This window comes from Esox lucius, chromosome 12, assembly GCF_011004845.1.
Source record: "Esox lucius isolate fEsoLuc1 chromosome 12, fEsoLuc1.pri, whole genome shotgun sequence".
Classification (NCBI taxonomy): Eukaryota; Metazoa; Chordata; class Actinopteri; order Esociformes; family Esocidae; genus Esox; species Esox lucius.
Window position 1 is genome coordinate 37,089,071 of NC_047580.1, and position 19,792 is coordinate 37,108,862.

Here is a 19,792-nt window from a genome sequence, read left to right on the forward strand (position 1 = left end):
TTAGTAGTGTCTTTCTAGGTAGTTTAGTGGTGTCTCTCTATGTAGTTTAGTGGTGATTCTCAATGTAGTTTAGTGGTGATTCTCAATGTAGTTTAGTGGTGATTCTCAATGTAGTTTAGTGGTGTCTCTATGTAGTTTAGTGGTGTCTCTATGTAGTTTAGTGGTGTCTCTATGTAGTTTAGCGGTGTCTCTATGTAGTTTAGCGGTGTGTCTCTATGTAGTTTAGCGGTGTGTCTCTATGTAGTTTAGTGGTGTTTCTATGTAGTTTAGCAGTGTGTCTCTATGTAGTTTAGCGGTGTGTCTTTATGTAGTTTAGCGGTGTGTCTCTATGTAGTTTAGCGGTGTGTCTCTATGTAGTTTAGCGCTGTCTCTATGTAGTTTAGCGCTGTCTCTATGTAGTTTAGCGGTTTCTCTCTATGTAGCAGTGATTCTTTTGCATTAATTTTACCGGGGCAGCCTGCCATGGCAAAATCTTTCCCGCCACATCAAGAATTAAATCAATAATCTAAACGTTTTGTTTTGACAACTACTTTGTCAGGGTACAACATCTTTCTTAAGGGTTTTTATCTCATGGTGCTATTTTCTGCCTGCAATTTGAGAAACACAGATCGTATTATCATAGTAATCGGAGCCACCCATAGGCACTATGCAGACAAGATGTACAAGAAGCACAGACGTTCTCATCCGCGTTCGAAATTGCTCTCGTTCTCAAAGTGAGCACCGTGCGTGAAACAAGTCTTGTTTTCCCAATACGCAAAACTAATTATTTCAAAGTGTATGCCTCCATAGAAGGAAGGAAATAAAGTTCACCAGAGGAACGCACGTTGAAGTTAGCATTCATTTTTTTACTTGACTTCGTTAATAGCTAACTATTCAGTTAAAACATGAATTATTCTTACCTCATTTAGATGTAGCTATCAATATTGCTGCAAAAATGTTATCCCCAGTTATTGGGAAACATGTTAAGCAAAGCTAGTTTTGCTAGTTAACAGTACTATTTTGCAATGTTAGCTAGTTGTTCAACGTAGATGGATATGTTTTCTTAAGTTGAGTTTAATGAAATATTTAAATTTGTTGCAGCAAAAGAGAAAGGGGGAGCAGGCACAATAGTGTCAGGTAACTTGAGCTAAAAAGATATGGAGATAATGGAAAAGGAATAGAGGAGAGAGGAAGAAACTAATGAATAGATGTAGAGGAGGGAATAGTGTTGTTGTCCCCCAGGTCAACAACACTCCCCCAACAGTAAGAAAAGTTTCCAGAGGAAACATTGCTATGTAGTTTAGCAGTGTCTCTCTATGTTTTAATGTTTCTTTGTTAGTACTGTGCTGTTGCCCTGTGTCATCTGTCTTTTTGCTGGACTACTTAAGCGGAGCCGACCAAGAAGAGAGAATGTCTCTTAGTGAGTAAGTTACTTGTCATGGTGCGGTGAGCAGCAGCGCCACCGTGCCATCATTTCTCGAGTTCCCATATCTCACGAACACATCCCGGACTGTCACATGTTTCCCATCTTCCACACCAGGTCCCAATTTGTAGCGTTTGTATGTGTTTAAATGTTTCCCCTCTGCTCCCCACATTGTGGATCATTGTTGCTGTTATGTTTGTCCATTTAATCGGTGAGTGTTGTTTAATGTACTGTTTGAATGTTAGCTGTTAAGACGCGTTGTCGCGCACTTTGATTTCATTCAGTCCTTAGTATTGTTTTCCGTTCGTGTTTGATTTGTTTGTTGATTATTAAAACCCACGAACGTGATATCTGCCTGCGCCTGGTTCCTAACCAACACGACACAGAAGTGTTACATCACTACCCATTGTTAAATGGCTTAGTGGTTAGATATGCGGACTCCCATGTGGGAGGCTGGTGTTCAATCCACACCTTGGGCAGGACAAAGTACGCATTAGAATTTGTTCAGGATAGACAAACTTTCCTTGTTACAATATGCTTTAGTAGCCACATTATAGTAAGCCTAAAATAAAACTGTTAAAGATTATATTGTGACTATATCTGGTGGATTCTCAAAGTCGCATCCGTGCATGCATTTTGTGGTAATATAGACCACAACCCCTTGCACAGTAAAAGAGTTGTTTAGTCTTTTCATTTGACGACAAAGTCAGTTAGTTTTCCCCTATATTGATAGTTATTGTGTCAATGTCATTCACGAATGAAAGAAAAACAAACATTGTTGTGCCATGAAATTAAATAGCTTTGGCAGTGTAAATGTAATCTTCTTTCTCGGTAGCAATTGCTCAATTCTTCAAAACAAATGATGCATTAGGATTTGTTCAGGATAAACAAAACCCTTGCTTGCTTCAAGCTTCAGTAGCTACGTTATATAGTAAGCCTAAAATAAAACTTACTTTTTGGGGTGATATACACTCACCTAAAGGATTATTAGGAACACCTGTTACATTTCTCATTAATGCAATTATCTAATCAACCAATCACATGGCAGTTGCTTCAATGCATTTAGGGGTGTGGTCCTGGTCAAGACAATCTCCTGAACTCCAAACTGAATGTCAGAATGGGAAAGAAAAATTATTTAAGCAATTTTGAGCGTGGCTTGGTTGTTGGTGCCAGACGGGCCGGTCTGAGTATTTCACAATCTGCTCAGTTACTGGGATTTTCACGCACAACCATTTCTAGGGTTTACAAACAATGGTGTGAAAAGGGAAAAACATCCAGTATGCGGCAGTCCTGTGGGCAAAAATGCTTGAATCATTTCAAATTGGTTTCTTGAACATGACAATGAGTTCACTGTACTGAAATGGCCCCCACAGTCACCAGATCTCAACCCAATAGAGCATCTTTGGGATGTGGTGGAACAGGAGCTTCGTGCCCTGGATGTGCATCCCACAAATCTCCATCAACTGCAAGATGCTATCCTATCAATATGGACCAACATTTCTAAAGAATGCTTTCAGCACCTTGTTGAATCAATGCCACATAGAATTAAGGCAGTTCTGAAGGCGAAAGGGGGTCAAACACAGTATTAAGTATGGTGTTCCTAATAATCCTTTAGGTGAGTGTAGATCACAACCCCTTGGGCAGTAAAATAGGATGGGTTTCCACAATTCTCTCATCTTTTCACTTGATGAAAAGTCAGTTATTTTCACCTATATTGGCTTTGATATAATAACTTTCACGAATGAAATCAAAACAAATGTTGTTGTGCCATGATATTAAATTGCTTTGGGAGTGCAAAGTTCATCTTCAGTCTCGCTAGCAATTGTTCAATTCCAAGTAGTAAGTTAGTACTGTAGATACTACTAAGCTTATTACTGGCTAATAAGCTGTTAAAATGGCCAGTGGCAAAAGCCACACATTTCATAGATGCTATTTGTGGTGGAAGTAAACTTAATATGAAATGTTAGTCAGTTTAACACAATGCATAATGGTGTCTAGCTAAATATTCAAACTTGCCGTGATGTTAATGCGTGACAAAATTATCTAATGTTGAAACGCAATTTTATGAAGAGGTAGTACGTCCCAATCGGTCCCTACAGTAATCTTTCTAATTTAACTAATTAAATGAGAAATGTAGAGTATCAATCATGTTATACCTGTTGTTGGTTTGGATGTTAGGTAATGTAGGGAACTAGTTTTGAGAATCGTGGAATTTTGACTAATTGGAGAACATTGCAGAACGCTTGCCTGGTTCCTTTAAAAAAAAAAAAAGTATCCCAATATTTGTTAATAATTGACTTGCCTGGTAAAATAAAGTGAATTTGTGTGTAAGGGTGTGTATGAGCTAAATGTGTTTGTAAATTATGCATGTAAGCTAAACATGTATGCATGAGTGTATATTTTTGCTAAATACATGTGTGTGCTAAACATGGGTTTGTATGCATGTGAGGAACATATGTATGACTTAACATATATATGTATGACATGTGTGTTTGCTACACACGTGTGTGTGTGTGTGTGTGTGTGTGAGAGTGTGTGTGTAAGAGTGCGTGTGAGTGTGTTTCACCTTGAAATGAAAATAAAAGGATGTGAGAAATACAATGACAACTTCCTCTGTAACATTACCAAATGAACACAGTCCCATTAACACACACCCCCCCCCCCACTTCAGCCCCTTCCAGCAGTGGTGTCCCCATGGATCAGACCAGATGGCTACAGAGCAGTAGATCTTCATAACAACAGAGGGGTGTGTGTGTGTGTCCTAATGACATGGGTGGAGTCATGATCTTCTAATGGTGTCAGCCTCAACGACAGCTGCTGCCTAAAACACACACACACAGATCAGATCACCATTCAGTGCAGATTGATCCTATGTAAGTGAGTGTTCAGATTGGCAATTGATTAACTTCCCTGGGGACAGACCAGTATAATACACTGACGTCTCTGTCTCTGTCAGTTAAACCCCCCCACCCACAAAAATATATTAATGAATGAAAAACAAACCTCCCAGTAAGGGTAATTAAATTCTACCAATTAAAGCAAAGAAGAGTGTGTGTGGGATCCAAATGAATGTGTACAAATATAGTAAAATAAATATTAAAAGCTGAAGCCACAAGGCTGTTTTGAACAAATTTGATTTGTGGTTTTGGGATTAGGTTTAGCTTAAAACTTACAATGTGTCATAATGTTAGAATTTGAGTTACTGTTAGCCTTCACCATTTAGGTCTAGAGTGAGGTGATGGGCTAGGTGAATTTCAGGGTGAAGATATTTAGATTATGGTAAGGGTTAGATTTAGGGTTCGGGTATGTCTTGGGAATAGGGAGCATGGATTGCTATATCGGGGGGTCTCAGGTCCCTATAAGAATATAAAGACAAACCTGTGTGTGTGTGTGTGTGTATGAATGAATGAATGTGTGTGTGTGTGTGTGTGTGTCTGCCTGCGTGTGTGTATGTGTGTGTGTGCGCACTCCTGATAGGGGTTTTTGCATTACTAATTCCCATCTCCAAAATCCAGCTGGGGCCATAAAAAAGGAGAAAAGAGAAAGGGGGGGGGGGGCTCAGGAAGACAGATACCTAATTTTCCCGGGGTGAGATGAAAAGAAAGGGGAGTTAGTTGGAGATTGACTGGGGGTGAATAATGGGGGCAGAGTTAGCAGGGTATTGACTGGGGGTGAATAATGGGGGCAGAGTTAGCAGGGTATTGACTGGGGGTGAATAATGGGGGCAGAGTTAGCAGGGTATTGACTGGGGGTGAATAATGGGGGCAGAGTTAGCAGGGTATTGACTGGGGGTGAATAATGGGGGCAGAGTTAGCAGGGTATTGACTGGGGGTGAATAATGGGGGCAGAGTTAGCAGGGTATTGACTGGGGGTGAATAATGGGGGCAGAGTTAGCAGGGTATTGACTGGGGGTGAATAATGGGGGCAGAGTTAGCAGGGTATTGACTGGGGGTGAATAATGGGGGCAGAGTTAGCAGGGTATTGACTGGGGGTGAATAATGGGGGCAGAGTTAGCAGGGTATTGACTGGGGGTGAATAATGGGGGCAGAGTTAGCAGGGTATTGACTGGGGGTGAATAATGGGGGCAGAGTTAGCAGGGTATTGACTGGGGGTGAATAATGGGGGCAGAGTTAGCAGGGTATTGACTGGGGGTGAATAATGGGGGCAGAGTTAGCAGGGTATTGACTGGGGGTGAGTAATGGGGGCAGAGTTAGCAGGGAATTGACTGGGGGTGAATAATGGGGGCAGAGTTAGCAGGGTATTGACTGGGGGTGAATAATGGGGGCAGAGTTAGCAGGGTATTGACTGGGGGTGAATAATGGGGGCAGAGTTAGCAGGGTATTGACTGGGGGTGAATAATGGGGGCAGAGTTAGCAGGGTATTGACTGGGGAGCGTTAGTAGGACACCTGACCAAATAACTAACTATACACCCGACCAACTATATAACTGGCCTGATACAATAGTTAACAATGTATCCACCCAACCAACTGCATATCTATGTACCAAACTAACTAACCATCTAACCAACTAGATACTAAACCAACTAACAACCTAGACAGCTGGAAAGATGACCAAGTTACTAAATCTAGACAGCTACGGTAAGAGGTTATCATACCACCTACTTAGGTTACACATTTAGAAAAAAATTGTAAATTCACATGGAAATAATCTAAATTAACAGAAACAATTAGTGTTAAGTCTCTTGATCAGCATATGTTTAGTCACATGCTATAACCTCTGCACTGATTAACCTTAAAGTACCAGTAAACCTAAATTAAACTTAAAGTACCCCCTCATAGACATTTTACCAGTAAACCTAAATTAACCTTAAAGTATTCTAATCCCCAGTTCACCCTATGGTCTCATGATTCTTCTCAAGTACCCTCCGTGGATAAATCAAGTACCCTCTGTGGATAATGTAAATCAAATACCCTCCAAGGATAAATCAAGTACCCCCAGGAGCTCTAGTACTCCTGGTTGGTAACCATTACTCTAGGCTGATGCCTTTAGCCAACAAGTCAGCTCTATTGAGCTGGTTAGCTAAACACATAAACATGTAATTAACTAGCAAATAATGCCAAAGGCATAGCACAATAATAGATTTCCTACATGCCTGTTATTATTTTATTTATTTCTGCTTTCTCTGCTGCTTAGATCATTTAAGCTTTAGTAGATCCCTTAAGAAAATATTTTTGGTAGCTTTTTTACTTATTAAAATGTAAAGGCTAAATATTCCTCAAGTCTTGAAAAACCCTTTTCCCCTATTTATAGACATTGAAAGAAAAATATATTTACATACTGGAATCACAAGAATCAGCCTATAACTGATCAAAATGGAATACTATATGTCCTAAAGCAAAAACTACACATGATACATGCCCACAGCGACCAACCCAATTTTGGAAAAAAGACAGGCTATGTAGAGAAAGCATGGAAATGGAGCTGCACTTCCTAATCTCCTGACTAATGTGCTTCTTTGCCACACTTGATCATCTGTGTGTCTCTACCCCTCTAACCCTGTCTCTGTGTGTCTCTAACCCTGTCTCTGTGTATCTCTACCCCTCTAACCCTGTCTCTGTGTGTCTCTAACCCTGTCTCTGTGTGTCTCTACCCCTCTAACCCTGTCTCTGTGTGTCTCTAACCCTGTCTCTGTGTATCTCTACCCCTCTAACCCTGTCTCTGTGTGTCTCTAACCCTGTCTCTGTGTGTCTCTACCCCTCTAACCCTGTCTCTGTGTGTCTCTAACCCTGTCTCTGTGTGTCTCTACCCCTCTAACCCTGTCTCTGTGTGTCTCTAACCCTGTCTCTGTGTATCTCTACCCCTCTAACCCTGTCTCTGTGTGTCTCTAACCCTGTCTCTGTGTGTCTCTACCCCTCTAACCCTGTCTCTGTGTGTCTCTACCCCTCTAACCCTGTCTCTGTGTGTCTCTAACCCTGTCTCTGTGTGTCTCTAACCCTGTCTATGTGTGTCTCTAACCCTCTAACCCTGTCTCTGTGTGTGTGTGTGTGTGTGTGTGTGTGTGTGTCTAACCCTGTCTGTGTGCGTGTGTCTGTGTGTGTGTAACCCTTTTTGTGTCTATATGGGTCCTGTCAAACCCCCCAGTCCTTGATACATTGCTGGTTACAAAGATGGGGTGGGGCGGTGTAAGCCATCTGTCCACTGCCCCGAGATCAATGAACCCCCTAGGAGGAGGAGGGATTGAAGGAGAAGGGAGATCAAATATGGGAGGATCAGAAGGAATTGGAGGTTGGGAGGAGGAGAAGGAGTGGAAGGTTGGGAGGAGGAGGAGTGGAAGGTTGGGAGGAGGAGGAGTGGAAGGTTGGGAGGAGGAGGAGTGGAAGGTTGGGAGGAGGAGAAGGAGTGGAAGGTTGGGAGGAGGAGAAGGAGTGGAAGGTTGGGAGGAGGAGGAGTGGAAGGTTGGGAGGAGGAGGAGTGGAAGGTTGGGAGGAGGAGGAGTGGAAGGTTGGGAGGAGGAGGAGTAGAAGGGAGAGAAGGATGGAAGGAGGAATAGAAGGGTTAGGAGGAGGTGGTTATAGTAAAGATGAGCTGATCCTAACTGATTCATTCCTACAGAGGCTGAGCTGCATAGTGGATGAAGCCATATTAATTAACTCAGTAAAGAATTCAACGATATTTAATGTAATTACAGTTACTGCCCTGCAGACCCTCCATATATTGGACCACTGCCCAGTTACATGTTCAAGTGCCAAAAAGACATACATAAAAAGACTACATTTGCAAAAAAGCGCAGCATGTTGAGGATTTAGATTCCCACAGATGGTCAACAGCATGTTAATCTGTCCTGAGATGTTTTTTTGTAAGAAGTGTTGGTTAGTTAAAGGTACTGAACGGTCTGTTCAAACAGTTAACACACACTTCTCCATCAGTACCACACAAGACATGCTACCACAGGTCTCTATCTATTAGCAATACATGATGCCATGATTAAATTGAACACTCTGCCAACCCTAGATTTGTTAAGTTCTGATTTATGTTTGGATCCCAGGAGAAGTAGCCATAGTTTGGCTGCAGTGTAGACATTAATAATAATAGCATGCTAATGATGCAACAATAAAAACAATCTAAAATCAGAATCACCTTTAATCAGTAAGTCAGCGCAGACAGAATATATGATGCTGCTTGTGATAAACCTCAGATGAGAATCCAGCAAATCTACACAAAGTAACATTATATACAAACAGGGGTGAGCATATCAGATAATATAAGATGGGAAAGACAAAATTATAGTTTTAACTGTAACAACAAAACCCTATGATGTTGACAACTACAAACACACACACCAGTGGTAGTAATATTTTGTAATAGTATATTAAGTTATAGTAGTATACTAACATAGTATGATAGTACAGCAGTAGCAGTGAACTGTGACTATTGGAGCTAGGCCCTCAGTAGCGGAAACAGATCTGATGTCGTACATATAGATAGAAACCTCAGAAGCCTTTGTATACAGAGCATGACTTGAGACCTTTCTTTTGCAGACCTATGTAGGAGAAGCAATTCTTTGATGACAGAGTCAAATAATCCTAAACCGCGCCTCAGGTGTGTCTCAGAAGCAGTAAACGTAGCTTACACAATGGTTGCAAATATCGCTAGCAGGAACAATGTTCCACGAAAATACAGTTGTGTCGTTTCAAATAAACATTTGCCAAAACAGTCACTCAAAGAGTGGCAGAATAAATTCAACCACACAACTAACACACATTGTTTCAAGACCACGAACAGTAAATGCTGTCAGAGAGAAAAAAGTTCTGTATTGCAACAATATAAAAATGCACCACAACAAGAAAAGTCATGAACCCAGAAATTCTGTTCCAGGGGGGTATTCCATCAACAACGCTAATCAAATCTGCCCTTGATTAAAAAGCCTGGCTTGAATGAAATCCAACTTCCACTTCAGGCTCAAGCCATTCCATTAACACAATTTAGCCGTGTCTTGACAACGTTAACTCAAACCAGGCTTGAACACGCTTGCATTGTGCACGCTCACAGAGTAAATAAGCAGTCCAGAACAAGCGATCATCGAAATTAAGAAAACTAGAGCGGTGGTCTTCTCAACAGCAGAACAAACCCTACTGATGGGACTTTATGAAGAATCATCCCCAAAAAGGGCACTACTGCTGCAATTGACAAGGAGAGGAGATGACTTGGCAAGATTAATCTGACAGATTAAATGCACAAGTCATTCTAGCCAATTTATTGTAATTTTTTTATAAATGAACATTCAGATCACAAGATAAGTAAGACTGGCTATATTGTCAGGCTAAATGATATCAGATTTATGATCAATACAAATTAATTACGCTAACTTATGTGAACTGACAGAACTAAAATGCATTTACTGTTAATTAGCCTAATTCAGTGAGGATTGAAGCCTTTCTGACCTAGTAACCCTTGGCCTATTCATTCTCGGGCGTTTACATCTCAACAGGGGCCAACTGAATAGCCAAAAAGAATGTGGCAACAGCTATTATATTAGATATCAGGCAACTTCCATTGCAGATCATCTGTCAGCATAGAGGGTCACCGAAGATATGGCACACTTTGAATGGCAGAGCATTCATTTTAAATTGCTCAGAATGATTAAGAACAGTTGATGCAGTGGTGTCTTTCATAATGTAAATTCCAGTTCCGGGATCAAATACTTATTTCACTCATTAAAATACAAATCAATTTATAAAATTTTTGACATCTGTTTTTTCTGGATTTTGTTGTTGTTATTCTATCTTTCACTGTTCAAATCAACCATGATTAAAATTATAGACTGATAATTTCTTTGTCAGTAGGCAAACGTACAAAATCAGCAAGGGATGAAAAATGTTTCCCTGCCTGTACATGTTAGTGCTATGACATATTAAGTTAGAAAAGGAAATAAGAGATTTTTTTCTGATCGATCTGTGCTGAAGTGAAGTGAAACATCTCTGTACAGTACAGTTACTACTTTGTGTGAGGCTGACATTGAAATTGACAACTGCTTGGGTAACAGGATTTAAATCCAAAGAAGTCTTGACATCCAAACTTATTTCATCTATTTTCACAGATGTGCACATTTAATCCAAATCCAATTGCTACTATTCTGCCTGACAGTGTGTGGACAGATGTCCCCAGTATATACCTGTATGTTCAGGCTATAGAAAGATTTCCCATGGATATAGTCCAGGTGGCGCATGCACATGGATATAGTCTATTGGGTCTATAATATTGGGGAAGCCTGAAAAAGAGGATTATGTTATTATTGAGGCTTGTCAACCTTTAGGCTACTTTACATTTATTTTAACTGTCACATACCTGCAATTGAATAAAACACCTCATTGATTCTCTGTATTTCAAGATGACCAGGGAAAGTGATTAAAATATTCATATTATTTCCTGGCATGCAGTTTCCTTTGCATCACCAACACTGTACAAGAATGTTCCACACGCAAAGAAACGCTGAGCTATGCAGACAGACAGAATAGTGGCCAAGGCTTGGCTGAGTTGAGTGTGCTTCCTTGTGTGGTTCCAGCAGACTGCATAGGGAAACTTTCCTGGGCCTACTGAACCTGAACCTCTCCCACAGATACTCATCAGGGAAGCCCAGTGGAGAACGTCTGTCTCTGAAGATCCTTGGGGCTGGTGGTATAAACACTCTGGGCAGAATCTAAGCACCTTCATCCACAGGGTTGTTGAGGAATGGACATGTCATAGATGGTTGCAACTGGCTGGTCTTTAGATGCACTGTTTATATAGGCTGAATCTCAAATTGCATAATTGCATATTATATAGTATGCCAAAACTGTCTCAAACCATTGTCTGCTGAAAATAGTATGCCAAACGTTCCCAGTTGGTCTCCTATTTCTGGTGGATTTTTTAAGTATGCACCCATGCATGCTTATTGGAGTAATATAGACCACAACTACTTGCACAGTGAAAGAGGAGGGGTTTCCATGATTCTTTCATCTTATCACTTGACCAAAAAGTCAGTTATCGTCACGTATATTGATAGTTATTGGATCAATGTCAACCATTCTTGTGCACTGAAATGAACTAGCAGTGTAAAGTTTGTCTTTAGTCTCACCGGAAATGTCTCAATTCTATTCCAAATATTAAGATACTAGTATTACTGGCTTATAAGGTTTTAAAATGACCAGTGGCAAAAGCCATGCAGTTCATAGATGCTATTTGTGGTGGAAGTAAATTTTAATTTTTCTTTAAGAAGCCTTCCTGTTCTCCACTCATTAGGCTGGGATGGGTTACAGGACAATTGGCAAGCAGTTTGGTGAGAAGGCAACAACTGTTAGCACAATTCTTAGAAAATGGAAGAAGTTCAAGATGATGGTCAATCTCCCTCGGTCTGGGGCTCCATGCAAGATCTCACCTCGTGGGGCATCAATGATCATGAAGAAGGTGAGGGATCAGCCCAGAACTACACAGCAGGAACCTGGTCAATGACCTGAAGAGAGCTGGGACCACAGTCTCAAAGAAAACCATTAGTAACACACTACGCCGTCATGGATTAAAATCCTGCAGCGCGCGCAAGGTCCCCCTGCTCAAGCCAGCGCATGTCCAGGCTCGTCTGATGTTTGCCAATAACCATCTGGATGATCCAAAGGAGGAATGGGAGAAGGTCACGTGGTCTGATGAGACAAAAATTTAGCATTTTGGAAAGTCTGTATTGCCCAGCAACAGCCCCGAAGGCATTTTTGCCCACAGGACTGCCGCATACTGGATGTTTTTCCCTTTTCACACCATTGTTTGTAAACCCTAGAAATGGTTGTGCGTGAAAATCCCAGTAACTGAGCAGATTGTGAAATACTCAGACCGGCCCGTCTGGCACCAACAACCATGCCACGCTCAAAATTGCTTAAATAATTTTTCTTTCCCATTCTGACATTCAGTTTGGAGTTCAGGAGATTGTCTTGACCAGGACCACACCCCTAAATGCATTGAAGCAACTGCCATGTGATTGGTTGATTAGATAATTGCATTAATGAGAAATTTAACAGGTGTTCCTAATAATCCTTTAGGTGAGTGTACATTGATCACATAAAACAAGGTCTTACCTCTGTAGTTTAGCGACTAAAATGTATGATTATTTTGAATGTTAATTAGACAAATCTGGATTTTTTTCATTATTTCATTTCCAACAAAATTAAATTGTCAGGCCTAAAGTACCTGGCTGTTGCAATGTAACTTTTATTTATTAGTCAATGCAATTTATATGGAAACTACCATTTTGAAAGCTACAAACGTCTTCCATGACTTTTTCTAAATAGGTGTATATTACATTGTTCTGTTCAAAATTCTAAACTCTAAGACAATTTTTTTACACTGTATTCCTACTTAACGTGCCAAATAGAATCAGACTGTGAAGACGATGAGTGCTGGTCCTTGGTCCCCATGTTGCCAATCACACAAAGTTTTCACCAAGCGAGTAGGCTGCAAGAACGGAGCGTCTTTGTGTGTCTGTCCCAAGAGTCCTGGCGTTGAAATGGGTACATTTCAGTGCCAGTTCATAGGACCAGACTCGTAATTTAAGCAACATATTTGCCCCAAACAAATCCTCTCGATTTGGACCTAAGCACTTGCATTGAAATCAACTTGTTATCCCCATCACAACCCCTGAGAGACCCGCAAAGAAACATGGTTTCTGTAGCCTATTCACTTGGAGAAAACAACCTCATCATCTCTTCTAGTATAGTTGATACAGTATCATATTTTTGGTCTTATAGCTTGTACTTGGTTTAATAATTTGCCAAAGTCAACACAGAAAAGCCAATCATAATAAGGATATAATAATTTAGTTTCTCCAACGACTGAACTCTCATTCTCAAGCTTTATTCAGTGTTGTGGAATAAAAAAAACAGAAAGTGAAATTGAAAGGTAGTTCTGTCCATAGATAATAAGGTTTAAATCTACGGTTCTGTCATTATCCCTTGTTAGATAGTATAGCCTATAGTAGCCTATAGTATTTCCTACTGCTAGTTTTAAAGTGAATTCGCAAATTGTCATGTCAAAATATGTTCTTCTAACATACTCTACTTCAAAAACATTATTTAAGCAAATTTCTTTGATTTGTGTTATATTATTTCTTAAGGTAATTAAAGTGTTTATTTCTGTGTAGGCTATTAGTAGATTTCTTTACAAAAACATTTCATAATATATCAGTGACGCAACTGGAAACATTTCACTTTTAAATTAAATCTGTTAGCGAATACTAACTTTCATTTACTTTGATGTATTACTTACTCTTCCCGAAAGAATGTGTGGATTGATCAGTTTTGTGAACAAAAACTGACTGGTGAACACAGTCACATATCATCAACATTTAAAATTTATTTTGAGGAATACAATATCATGTTCTTTGAGGTTACAACACCACTTGTCTTAGTTTTGAGTGTTTTAGAGTAGTTTTCAGCTTGCAATGCAGCTTTGCGATAGCAGTACATACCGTTTCCATTAATTAATTTGTACAATGCTAAAACGTTAATTACTGGCTGAGACAGAGCTGAATAATGGATTGTTTTAATTTTACAACAGTTTGTGTCTGAAGGAACAACTCGGGGTTAGTGGAATGTCACCAAAATATAATTTTTGGACGAACTATCCCTTTAATAACATGAGGTTCCTTTTAAGCTAATTCAAGAATTCAAAATTAGATTTGATCATCTCCATCATATAACAATTTTTCTTGGTAGAGTGGCCGAGTGGCTTGGCTGTCACTTGATGCCAAGCCCTGGACTAAAGGACTATGGGCGGGGCTTGTGGTTTGATGTGTTATGTGCTGCGAAAACGCTGCATGTTGTGCCATTCAAATAGCGATGTGTAGCCTATAATTTGCTGAAGTCTTTAAGCTTCAGTCTTTAGGCTTCTCGTAGTGGTTTTCATCTAACAAACAGATCCCTGATAAAACAAAGAAAATAAAGCAATAGTACAGGGAAGCAAAGACTCACAATATGCCATTGATTCAAAAACGGAGCACTGAGACCGAGATGTAACCTAGAGAACTTATAACAACACAAAATTACCTCAGCATCCTCCCAAATCCTGGTATAAAGGTAGATAGTTTTGACTACTTAAACTAAATCATGAATACACTGGCTTACAGTTGCAGTGTCACGAGTGTAGGTGGAGAAGGAGCTGTAGGTGGAGAAGGAGCTGTAGGTGGAGAAGGAGCTGTATGTGGAGAAGGAGCCGGTCGGGAGAGTTTGAGGAAGAAATCACTTTTATTAAGTTCAAATGTTGTATTATAAACAAACTGAGAAAGTCGTTATTGTTTATTTTATTTTACTACTGGAAAAATATTGCCTTTTATTTTTTGTAACTGGAAAACCAAATCACGTTGATAGTTTATTCCTCCCACCTGAGCCCCTCCTTAAGTCTTTGGTACTAAATGTATAGTGGAAACAGGAAAGTCTAGAGCCAACATTAGCATACATCACTGGTGGAGCCCTGGTACGGGGGTAAAGCACCGGTGAAAATGCAGCAATTTAGCATATTATTATATTATAGTGATAGTATAGTATCAATACAGTATTATAGTAGCATTATAGTAGAAGAGTAGCAGTAGAGCCTTTAGTATAGAAGTTGTATAGTATTGCAGAAGGAGTTTTATAGGTGTAATATGGTAGAAGTAATATAGTTGCAGAATATTGGTAGTATAGTAGTATTAGTAATATTTACTAGTCATAGTTATAAATAGTAACTCACCTAGCATGTGGTTGAAGAGCAGTTGTTCCAGATCTCCTAACACAGTCACCACCAGCTCAGGATCCACCTTCAGAAAACCTTTCTCCTGTTCTTCAACATCTCCCTCGTTCCTCTTTCTCCTCTCCTCCACTGACTGCGATGTCCAACTACTCCTCTCTCCTGCCCTCCCGTCACTAGCCCCAGTACTGTTCCTCTTATCTTGGTCCTGAAGGATGTTCTCCACCAAAGGGGCCTTCTGATTGCAGTTGCCTTCCTTAGGGGCCTTGCCTTTGCCTTCTGTGGAGGGCCCCCTGGGGATTCGGCTGGGCTTTATGCCGGGCTTAGGGACACAGGCCATGGCAGAAGGGGAGAGGGGTTTGCTTCTGTGGAACAAAGACTGTTCTGATTTGGACAGGCTACGGGTCAGAGAAGCTTTCCCCTGTTCTCCCATTCCCACCCGGCCTTTGTTAAAACGGCCCTTCTTACTGATGCCTGTTGTGGGCCGATCCATGTCATCTGTCCAGGAGGGGGCTTGGTACAAGTGAAACTTCTTCTCTGTGTCAGTCAGAACACACAGGTTGGTGAGGGAGCGCTGCTTCCGAAGAATGCTAGGATTGTGGTTAGATCCGGGGCAGTACACCCTGAGCTCAGGCCCAGAGTGAACTGAGATTGCCTGGGGGAGAGAAGGGGGCTTGATGCCCCTTCTAGAGGTCATATCTGGTTGACCTCCGGTTGGAGATTTAGCACCAGTGCTAATGTTAGCATCCAGCATCACCCCTACAGAGAAGAGGAGTCTCAGTAACACAGTAAACCAGTTAAGAACTAAGTAATGTACACACTAAATCAGCAAAACACAGAGTCAGTTACACACTAAATCAATTATGTACCAAATCAGTTAAAACATTTTTTACATACTGTATCCCTCTACAGATGACATCTGTGACAGATCTATCTCCACCACAGACACACACATTAACGCTATCCATCCCACTTTCAACTGACATTGTTTGATCTTTGAAAGGCTATAATAATGCAGTCTTGTCTTTCTATTATTACATTATTATTATTATTACTGGGCATCTTACTTTCTAGTAATAATGACAGTATTAATCCATGGAAATGTTCTGTTCTGTTGGGTTCTGGGTTAAATCCAGTCTACTCTTCACTCCTGTTCTGGGTTAAATCCAGTCTTCTCTTCACTCCTGTTCTGGGTTAAATCCAGTCTTCTCTTCGCTCCTGTTCTGGGTTAAATCCAGTCTTCTCTTCACTCCTATTCTGGGTTAAATCCAGTCTTCTCTTCACTCCTGTTCTGGGTTAAATCCAGTCTTCTTTTCACTCCTGTTCTGGATTAAATCCAGTCTTCTCTTCTCTCCTGTTCTGGGTTAAATCCAGTCTTCTTCTCTTCTCTCCTGTTTTGGGTTAAATCCAGTCTTCTCTTCTTCACTCCTGTTCTGGGTTAAATCCAGTCTTCTCTTCTTCACTCCTGTTCTGGGTTAAATCCAGTCTTCTCTTCTTCACTCCTGTTCTGGGTTAACTATATTGGCTGTTTCTAAAACACCTCTCTGATTCTCTGGCCAGTTCTTGCTCTGCCTTTGAGGAGACCAGCAGTCGATTGACTGACTAACAGCAGAAACACCCGCCCTCCCCCTCCCTCCCTGAGTCCCTCTTTCCTGCCCCCCCCCCCTCTGAGTCCCTCTATCCTCCCCCTCCCTCTCTCCTTCCCTTCCTCTCCTTTCTTCTTTCACCAGCTCATTCAACCATCCTATTTTATTTCCTTTTCTTCTCCTCCCACTGGCTGATTCACCCTCCTTCCCCTCTTTCTCTTGTTCTCTCTCCCTCCCTCTCTTTTTTCCCTCAGTCTATCTGTCTCTCTCTCTCTCTCCTTCACCATCTCTCTCTCTCCTTCACCATCGCTCTCTCTCTTTTTAACGTCCCTCTGTCAATTTCTATTTTGCTGTTCCTCTTTCTGTGTCTTTGTTTCACTCTGTAAATCCCTTTGTTCTGACCCCCTCCTCAGCTCTGTCATTCATATGTATGTCCTGGGGGTAGGAGAGGCGGTCAGCATGTCACTGACAAACAACAATTAGAAAGGGCACACATACAGGCGCGCACACACACACAAATGCTTACAGAGACACATATGAGCCATATTACTAATTAGACAACAGGCCATGTGTATCAGAGCCTAACTAACTATCTACACACTGAGTCTCTCTCTGTCTATCTAACTACATGATGAGTCTCTCTCTGTCTATCTAACTACATGATGAATCTCTCTTTGTCTGTCTAACTACATGATAAATCTCTCTCTGTCTAACTAACTACACACTGAGTCTCTCACTGTCTGTATAACTAACTACACACTGAGTCTCTTTCTGTCTGTATAACTAACTACACACTGAGTCTGTCTGTATCTACACTAAAACTAACTCAGAACTACCCAACAACTAAATTACAACACTGTAAATACACATGTTTTGCATGTCAAAACAGCCCTTTAAAATCAATGTAATTGCACTGAGAAAGGAATATGGAGACAGGGTGAGATAGAGGGGGGAGAGAGAGACATAGAGAGAGGGGGAGATAGAGAGAGAGATAGAGGGGGGAGAGAGAGACATAGAGAGAGGGGGAGATTTTTTATCCTTCTTTAATAAGACTACATTACATTAAGAAATCCCCACCCCCAGCACACACACAACCCAACCGCCATAAAAACACATGGTGTGCTGCTACACCTCCCACAAATACATCTTACACCACACACAAATACATACATCGAACCCCAATCACAATTGGACCTCAAAGCCCCCTTGTCCAACCACACAGACAGCCCCCCAAGTCCCCAAACCTCCTCAAATAGTTCAACACTGTCTATAAGTTTGTAAAATTCAAACTCGACCGTAAGGCGCGCAGAGACCATCCCTCTAAATAACAACACCGTGTCCGTAACCCCTGACCCCCTGACCCGGTTCCTCCTTGTCAACCAAACAGACAACTTAGATTGGGCAAACAAAAAATTCAACAAAACACATTTGCTCTTCTCCTCCCTTGAATACTGAGGTCCCATCACAAACATCTCTAAACAAAAACACTCCCCCAACCTCACACACACAGATTCCAACAATGACATCAACGGCACCAATCCAGCACATACAGAGAAGACATGTTGGACGGTCTCAGCCATCATACAAAAAGGACAGCCTTCCCCAATCCCAGGGTCAACTCGAGTCAACCAGCTATTGGTGGCCAGGGCCCCATGTAAAACCCTCCACTGGAGGTCACCAGACCGTTTGGGAGCTGGGAGTTTATAGAGCACCCTCCACCTATACCCAGCCAGGCCATCAGAGCCCAGAACCCCCTGCCATTGGTGGCCCCTAACACCCTCCAACTCCCTAATGTGCCTGACCTTCACACAGAGGGAGTACAAACCCTTGCTCCCCACCTCTGCAAAATCACCCAGTTCAGGAGAACTAAAAGACAATATGTCCCCCCTTCTGCCAGTCCGGTGGTGGCCCCTCCCCTTGTGCCCACTCGAAGACTCCCCTCACCGGTTCCGACAGCGCATCCTGTACCTCACCCATGAACCTCTCCAGCACCCGGTGTGACGTAATCCCAGACTGCCGTGCCAGCTCTTGTGGGGTCTTCCAGCCTCCACCCCCGGGCTGCCGTTAATCCGCCAGTGTCCTGATACCTGCTGCCATTAACCGTCCAAGCAGGGTTGCAGAATGGACAGAAACCAAAGGGATCAGTGGGTTATGAAAAATGGGTTCCTTCCACACCCAAGGTCCAGGTATCACTCCGTCCTCACGCACAAACTTCAGCAATCCCTAGGCCTTCAGAACTGCATAATAGAAGTCTGAGACCCAGGACAGCTTCAGCCCCTGCAGTCTCATGAGGAAGAGCTGCAGATCCAGCCCGAGACCACCGGCCCTCCTCAGCAAAGCACAAGCTGGTCCCCTCCAACTGACACCTGGTTGATATAACAGTCTCTATGCCGCTTTAAGTCGAAAGGCTGCCACCCTGCTCTCAAGGTCCACCAGGCCCTGACCGCCCTCCCGGACCGGTAAAAACAACACAGCCATCCTCAGCCAATGATGTCCAGACCAGAAGAAGTCCACCAGCCGATGCTGTAAGTCCGCCAGCAGCCCGTCCGGGGGGTTAAGAACAGCAAGTCGATGCCACAGGGAGCACTCCACCCAGTTGTTAATGATCAGCACCCTTCCTCGGTATGACACCTGGGAGAGGAGCCACCTCCACCTCGTCAGCCTGGACACCACCGCCTGAGCCACCCCCTCCCAGTTCTTTGTGACCCAACACTCTGATCCCAAATATACCCCTAAAAACCTAAGCCCCTCCTTATCCCATTCCAACCCCCCAGGAAGCCCAGGAGGTACTCTGTCCCCCCATGCCCCACACAGCAATGCTCCACTCTTGTCCCAGTTCAACTTGGCAGATGATGCTCCCTCATATACCCTTAAACATGACTACCCTTAAACAGGACGCCAGGACGTCCTGGTCCTTCAACAGGACTGAGACATCATCAGCGCAGGCAGACATCACCAAATCTGCCCTCAACCCCATACCTGGCAAGGCCACTCCCTGCAGTCTCCTGCGTAACAGACCCAAAAAGGGCTCAATAGCAAGAGTGTATAACTGCCCAGATAGAGGACAACCCTGACGTATGCCCCTCCCCACCTGGACTG

At 42.1% G+C, this 19,792-nt stretch overlaps 1 protein-coding gene across 7 annotated transcripts in view; it reads right to left on the reverse strand.

Annotated features, from left to right (window-relative positions):
* Positions 1–16,710, reverse strand: part of nav1a (neuron navigator 1a) — an 88,366-nt gene extending 71,656 nt beyond the window's left edge. For all 7 annotated transcript variants that reach the window (XM_020044996.3, XM_020044995.3, XM_020044998.3 and 4 more), the window contains exons 1-2: positions 16,175–16,710; positions 15,111–15,866 (exon numbers count right to left, since the gene is read on the reverse strand). In XM_020044996.3, coding sequence (XP_019900555.2) covers positions 15,111–15,861 — 751 coding nt within the window. In that variant the 5' untranslated portion in view covers positions 15,862–15,866; positions 16,175–16,710. The remainder of the gene's footprint in view (positions 1–15,110; positions 15,867–16,174) is intronic.
* Positions 16,711–19,792: the final 3,082 nt, after the last annotated feature.